This window comes from Portunus trituberculatus, chromosome 32 (genome assembly GCF_017591435.1).
Source record: "Portunus trituberculatus isolate SZX2019 chromosome 32, ASM1759143v1, whole genome shotgun sequence".
NCBI classification, from domain to species: domain Eukaryota; kingdom Metazoa; phylum Arthropoda; class Malacostraca; order Decapoda; family Portunidae; genus Portunus; species Portunus trituberculatus.
The window spans coordinates 3,973,182-3,980,681 of record NC_059286.1 but is presented as its reverse complement, the minus strand read 5'-3'; the positions used below and the strand labels follow the sequence as shown (position 1 = coordinate 3,980,681).

General features: G+C 43.8%; 1 protein-coding gene across 7 annotated transcripts in view; it reads right to left on the bottom strand.

Moving 5' to 3' along the window:
- Positions 1-7,500, bottom strand: part of LOC123511895 (PTB domain-containing engulfment adapter protein 1-like) — an 83,429-nt gene that overhangs the window by 26,048 nt on the left and 49,881 nt on the right. Inside the window, exons 1-2 of one of the 7 annotated variants that reach the window (XM_045267965.1) lie at positions 3,034-3,170; positions 1,829-2,046 (exon numbers count right to left, since the gene is read on the bottom strand). The exons of 3 other annotated variants lie outside the window; for them this stretch is intronic. In XM_045267965.1, the coding sequence (XP_045123900.1) occupies positions 1,829-1,904 (76 nt within the window). In that variant the 5' untranslated portion in view covers positions 1,905-2,046; positions 3,034-3,170. Of the gene's footprint in view, positions 1-1,828; positions 2,047-3,015; positions 3,171-7,500 lie in introns of those variants that run through there. 3 more of the 7 variants (XM_045267963.1, XM_045267962.1, XM_045267966.1) reach the window with 3 other exon arrangements.

The following is a 7,500-nucleotide window of genomic DNA, read 5'->3' as shown; positions in this document are numbered from 1 at the left end:
GGTGATTGAATACAGCTTCAGAAACATAAGTTGGGATTAGAATAGTAACGACTCTATTCTTCTGACCTACATAGACCCTTCCCAATGCAAATAAAATCATCAAAACATACCAAAAAAAAAAAAAAAGTAAAATGCGTCTCAGTATTGAAGGGATTAAGGCTACACAAACATAATACACTGGTTAGTTTATATCATAATGTATTAAGAGTAAGTTAAAGGTACATACGTTTATCTGAATAGGTAACTTCAAATACTTCTAAATCTCACAAGACTTTCAAAAGGCCACATAACACTATATCCAAGGCGTCTATGCGAGTCAGTGATTCGATCAGGTTAGGAGTGATGGGAAGGGAAAGACAGGTACATACAGTTAGATAAGTCAGTATTCTGAAACACTCCAGGCTCTTCAGACTTCCATAGCCACATGAACACAGAATATGTTTATATTAAGAGTGATGGTAAATAAATGCCAGGTAGATGTAGTTAGGTTAGAATTTTTTAACACTTCAGGCTCTCCTATAAACTTTCCATAGCCACATGAACACAGAATGCAGGGCTAAGTCTATGCAAGTCACTCCTGCGATTAAGTTAAGAGTGATATGGGAGAAATGACAGATATAGTAAGAGTATTTTGAAACACCATGGGCCATCTTAGACTTTACAGAGCCCCATAAACACAGAATATGAAGCTTAGTCTACGTACATGCGAGTCACTGCTATAAGTTAACAGTGACAGGAAAGGATACATCAAGTAGATAGATACCAATTAGACAGTTATCATGTCCATATCTTGACACGCTCCGGCTCTCACATGGACAACTTTTAAAATCAGTAAATCAATAAACATATCTCGATTATTTACTACCACCAAGATCTGCACCAGGGGCGGCTCCAGAGATGCAGAAAACTTATCGATCTTTCATAAGAGTCATGGAACAGAGTGGTTAATGAGCGGAACGGACTCAGTGGTCATATTGTTAGCACTGAGTCAATAAACAGTTTTAAAAGAAGATTAGATAAATGTGTGGATGGGGTGATAGATGGAATTAGGAGGCTATTTTCATACAGGGTCTGCCACATGTAGGCCTGACAGCTTCTTGCAGATTCCCTCTTATGTCTAAATGTGCCTCGACACCTCAAAGCCTTCCACTACAGCCTGATCGAAGAAGATACCACGCCAAGAAGATTTTTCCTTTTTTTTTTTATTGAGAATACGGTGGGTTTGTGTTTACCTGTCAGTGATGAGAACAAGTTGAGAATGATGAGGTGGAGAAGCAACAAACATAGTCAGAGGGGCAGGAAGATTGATGGATATGTATGAGTATATAGTCATTAAAGAGAACAATGGATGTGAATAATAATAAGCAGGATGGAAATAGATAGATGGATAGACAGACAAACAGACAGACATATAATCAGATAAACAGAAAGGTAGGTAGATAAACTGATACAAGAGAGAGAGAGAGAGAGAGAGAGAGAGAGAGAGAGAGAGAGAGAGAGAGAGAGAGAGAGAGAGAGAGAGAGAGAGAGAGAGAGAGAGAGAGAGAGAGAGAGAGAGAGAGAGAGAGAGAAAGATATAGGCAGATAGACTACTAGACAGATAATTAATACAAGATACACAGATTGATGGATAAGTAGAGAGACACAAACACAAACACACCGATGAACAGACATACAAACAGAGAGACAAGTGTAATAGGAAGAGGGAATTAACGACACGAAGAGCACGTGTCTGTACATGTGTTGGTGGGGATGGCAAGGCGCGGCGTGGCGTGGCGTGGCGTGGGGAGGTGGAGAAAGCAGGTAAGACGCAAGGATGTTGACTTACCGCCAGTGGAGGAGCCGGTGCTGGTTGCCTCTTTGTCTTTGTCCTTCTCCCTCAAGCGCTGTGTGAGTTTCCCCATGATGGTTCCTCACTGACCTCGCACTTCACACCTTGTTCTGTTATTCTCAAAGTGAACAACGGAGAACGTCGCTAAGGTAACGTTCCACACGCTTTGTCTCTCAGGTCTCTGTAGGTACGCAGCGTTGTGTAAATGGCTTTCACTTAAACGATAAAAAGTAACGTAAGTATTGACTGTTTTCTTGTTTTTATCAGTGCACAGGTAGTGACGCAGGTGTCAGAGAGAGTGACGCAGGGGATACCGCGGCTCCAAGTACCACCGCGGCTCCTACAGGGAAGGTGATTTGTGCGGGTAAGTCAATTAAGGTTAATTACTCTGATTAGCGATGGCACAACGCAGTGGTCGCCTCTGACCCGCCGGGCTCCCTTGGGCGGCTCGCGAGGCACTGCTCAGTCTGTGTAGTACTATTCGTAAGTGTACGTAGGTCCAATGTGTGATAGTGAAAAGCTACTGTACTGCATGCGAGGACAGCACAGTGCGGGAGGGAAGAGGTCAGGAAAGTGCAGGTTAAATTTTCTTACAGACGTGCAACGGTGCAGTGTTCTCCTGCCGGCGGTCGGAGCAGCGCGGGCCTCACTCCCTCTCCACAGCGCCACTGACTAAATGGCAACATTGCGGCAGCACGACCCACCCCGCCGGGCCTCAGGGCGGCAACCTGGTGCACACACACCAAACACAAACAACAATAATCACGAATCTCCCTTTCTTACCGGGCGTACATTACTCGATGGGGAGGATCCGCCGCACGGGTACTGTTATGCATAGAGGGACGCATTTCCGGGTTGTGTTGTGGAGGCAGGTGGAGGGTTGGCAAGCCTGCGAGGAGGCTGTTGCTGCCATCCCGCCAACTTTCTCATATCGCAACGTTCCAGTCACATCTCGTCTTCGCCCCGCTAGCAAGACCCTCAAATCCTCAACGCTCGCTGCAACGCCACACATGACACCACATCATGCAGGAGGTGCTGTGCCGTGCCGTGCCGCCTGTACCCACTATTTACCTATCGCTGACCCGACCACTGCCTCCACAACCTGAACCCACTCAACCAACGTTCCGACAGCAGTGCCACCTCCCCAAGGCGCCGCTGGAGGGGTAGGGGAAGTAGGTAATCACCCGTTCCACGCTGCTCACGAGGGAGGGACGAGCGTTGTACACGGGAGAAAGTCTAAAAATCTCGTGTCGTGCTGCGGCGGTGGTCTGGTGCACACGCCCTCCGCTCCAACTCTGCAAGACCCGCCACCGCCATCACCACCACTGCCTCACGCGCCTCACCACCGTCACTTGACACGTCCCAGCTACGCCCCCAGCTCAATGACACCAGCCTCGTTCCTCCCTACTCTTGGTGTATGATTTAACTGTTCACTTATTTAACTGAAGGGGTAGTTCCCGCGGACTGCGCATCCCCCAGCAGGCAACAGTCATGCAGCGGCTCTGTGTGGGTCAAGACCTCCGCTCACTGACCTACCCCACGCCACTCTAAGACAAAGCGGAGACAAATTTCGCAACAGTTCGGTGGACAGACAGTGTTATTGTCCATGCCACGAGTCTGTAAGTGGACTCAGCTCAGGGCCACAAGCCTCTACCACGCACCTAAGCCAGGTTGTCAGTAGAAAGCCTCGTTCAGCAGACTCTATTAAAACATTTCCCTCCACAGACTCTGCTCAGCTACGAGTACAAAATTCCGTTCGATAAACTCCAGACCAACCTATACTTGCCTCCGATGAGCAGTCATGGTAACCGGTCTGGGCGCAGCAGGATGAGCCTGATGAAGGTGTAAGAAGCTGTACAAAACCACGTCGCGGCTTGTGATCTTCCTGCTTCTCCTGCTTCCAACTCCCTGCTGGCGACGCTCCCACCCATGCATGACAGTGCGGAAGTGGCCGGCACATCCACACACCCACACACACTCACACATCCATCTCATCCTCACCCCAACCTGTCATGCTGCTGTTACTCCACCCTGTATTTCGAAACGCTTTGCTCTCTCACCAAGACCATTTTTATCTTAAGAGTCTTTAACCGTTCATAATGTGGAAACCTTGCTAATCTATCACTAGAAACGTAAGAAGAACTCCCTCAGTAACACCAGTAACACGCGCCACCTCAACATAGAGCCTTTAGAAGCAGTGGAGATGGAGCCAGAAGTCTTGGAGTAACCAGTGTGTGAGGAAAGGAAACATCGCATCTAGACAGCTTCCCTCACGCCTCATTCGCTCGTGGCCGTGAGATTCGTGCCTTACAGAGCCATTCACGCCACTCCTTTACACGTACCGACCGTACCCACACACCCAGCCATCCAGAGAGAGAGAGAGAGAGAGAGAGAGAGACGATGCTTATTCCCCGGTAGCAGAAGGATGAGGATGAAGGCAAAAAATGGATGAAGGCAAAAAATGAAGGAAAAAAGATTGTATAAGAAAAGGAAGAGAAGGAGAAAGAGAAGGAGAAGGAGAAGAAGGAGGAGGAGGAGGAGGAGGAGGAAGAGATGATAAAAATGGCAATAAAAAAGGAAAAAAATGGAAGAAAAGTTCGAGAAAATAAAACAAGGAAAGAAAATATAAGGAAAACAAAAAAGAAGGGAAGAAGAAAAATAAGAAAAAATGACCAAAAAACAAAAGAAAAAAAAGGAAAGAGAAAAATTAGAAAAGGAGGAAAGATAAGGAAATAAGGAAAAAATAGAACAATTGGAATGAGCACACAAGGAAAAGATAGAAATGGAGGAAAAAACAAGAAAATCATGAATAAATAAGAGAAAGAAAATTAGGATAAGAGAAGAGAGAAGAGGAAAAATAGGAAAGAGGAGAAAAAATTGAAGAGGAAGGAAAGAAAAGCAGGAAAGGAGGAGAGAGCAACAGAAAAGAGGAAAAGAAGAAAAAGAAACAAGAAAAGCAAGGAAAATAATACAAGAGATAACAAAAAAAGAAATAGAAAACAAAAAAGACAAAGCAGAAAAAAAAAGAAATATAGGTAGAAAAAAAAGAAAAATAGGAAACTAGAACAGGGAAAAGGAAATAAAATAAAATAAAAATAAAAAACTAACATAAAAAGAAGAGAAAGAAAAAAAAACATGAAAAATATGGAAACAGGAAACGGATAAAAAGGAGATGAAAAAAAGAAAGAAAACACAAAGAAGGAGGAAATACAGGAAGAAGGAAAGAAAAAAAGGCAGGAAAGTGGAAGGAAGACAGGAAAAGAATAAAATCAGAGGTGAGTAGAAAAGATGGGGGAGAAAGGAAATAATAAGGGAAAAAAGAGGAGGAGGAGGAGGAGGAGGAGGAGGAGGAGGAGGAGGAGGAGGAGGAGGAGGAGGAGGAGGAGGAGGAGGAGGAGGAGGAGGAGGAGGAGGAGGAGGAGGAGGAGGAGGAGGAGGAGGAGGAGAAGAAGAAGAAGAAGAAGAAGAAGAAGAAGAAGAAGAAGAAGAAGAAGAAGAAGAAGAAGAAGAAGAAGAAGAAGAAGAAGAAGAAGAAGAAGAAGAAGAAGAAAGAAGAAGAAGAAGAAGCAGAAGCAGAAGAAGAAGGAGGAGGAGGAGGAGGAGGAGGAGGAGGAGGAGGAGGAGGAGGAGGAGGAGGAGGAGGAAAAGAAGATCAAGAACATGAACAAGAACAAGAAGAACAAGAACAAGCAGAGGAGGAGGAGGAGGAGGAGGAGGAGGAGGAGGAGGAAAGAGGAAGGAACTTAAGAACATGCACACCGCCGCACCAGCACACCGCAGCTCACTCCCTCTCCCTGTCTAACATAAGGATGGAGTCCCGTTACCCTGCCAGTGACTCAACGCTGCGGCTGGGCTTCAAGGTGGTGGTGGTGGTGGTGGTGGAGCAACGAGAGTGTAGCAACATTAAGATTTGTACGTGACGGCGGTGCGGGTGATCTTTTGAGGATATGGTGGTGATAATGGTGGTTCTTTTTTTATCTCTAGTGTTGTGGTGTGTGTGTATGATTTGCTGGATATGTGTATGTGTATGTGTATGTATGTATTGGTGTGTGTATTTGTTGTTGTTGTTGTTGTTGTTGTTGTTGTTGTTGTTGTTGTTGTTGTTGTTGTTGTTGTTGTTGTTGTTGTTGTTGTTGTTGTTGTTGTTGTTGTTGTTGTTGTTGTTGTTGTTGTGGTGGTGGTGGTGGTGGTGGTGGTGGTGGTGGTGGTGGTGGTGGTGGTGGTGGTGGTGGTAGTAGTAGTAGTAGTAGTAGTAGTAGTAGTAGTAGTAGTAGTAGTAGTAGTAGTAGTAGTAGTAGTAGTACAATAATAATAATGAATAATAATAATAATAATAATAATAATAATAATAATAATAATAATAATAATAACAACAACAACAGCAACAATAACAACAACAACTTCACCACTACCACCACCATCACCACCACCAACAACAAGGAAGTAACAACATAAAATATAAAGGAAAAAAGAAAAAAACAAACAATTAGCGTCTTGATAACAAGGAACGCGAGTCACTAAGTCAAGAAGACTGACAAAGACAGACAGCCGGGTGATAGAGAGAGAGAGAGAGAGAGAGAGAGAGAGAGAGAGAGAGAGAGAGAGAGAGAGAGAGAGAGAGAGAGAGAGAGAGAGAGAGAGAGAGAGAGAGAGAGAGAGAGAGAGAGAGAGAGAGAGAGAGAGAGAGAGAGAGAGAGAGAGAGAGAGAGACAGAGAGACAGACAGACAGAGAGACAGAGAGACAGACAGACAGACAGACAAACAAACAAACAAGCAAATAAACAAACAAATAAACAAAGACAGCCAGAAAAACGAGAGAGAGAGAGAGAGAGAGAGAGAGAAGGAAGGTAAACAGACACACACAAAACAACCGTGTGAACATCAATACCACCACCACGACCACAACCACCACCACCACCACCACCACCACTACCACCACCAGCACAGCCAGCAGGATCAACAACATTCCTCTGCAAACTGTTTCCGGCTTAAAAACACCATACACACCCACCGCTAGTGCATTGTAAACCACTCCCATCACAACACTTCTGCCTTAACCTGAACCCAACGCCTCCTGGACCAGCCACAGATAAAATGCAGGGGAAGAAAATGAGTTAATCTTTATATGTGAGATTTAACGTTTGATTTATAGTTCGTCTTTATTTTGTATCTTTATTTTTTGTGGTGGATTGAAAAAAAAAAGTAGTAGTACCTTTTTAATCTTAACTAAATGAGTCTAGAGATTAAATGTGGAGGGAAAAAGTGAGTTATCTAATGTTTTTGTGTGATTTTTCGTCTGATTTAGAATTCCAGTCTTTATTTTTATGTAATTTTTGGGAGTGTACTAAAAATATTCACTTGAATTCTTTTCTTAATTTTAACTGAATTGCTCTACAGATGAAATGTTGAGGGAGACAGCGAGGTAATTCATCTTTAAATGAGTGATTTTTCTCCTGATTTAGAACACGAGTCTTAATTTTTATCTGACTTCTGAGACTGTCGTGATAACAAACTTAATCGTATTTTTTTTTTTTTTTATTCTTAGCTAAATTGCTCTACAGATGAAATGTTGAGGAAAAAAGCGAGGTAATTCATCTTTTATATGTGTGATTTTTCTCCTGAATTAGAATACGAGTTTTCTTTCTATCTGGTTTCTGAGACTGTAGTGA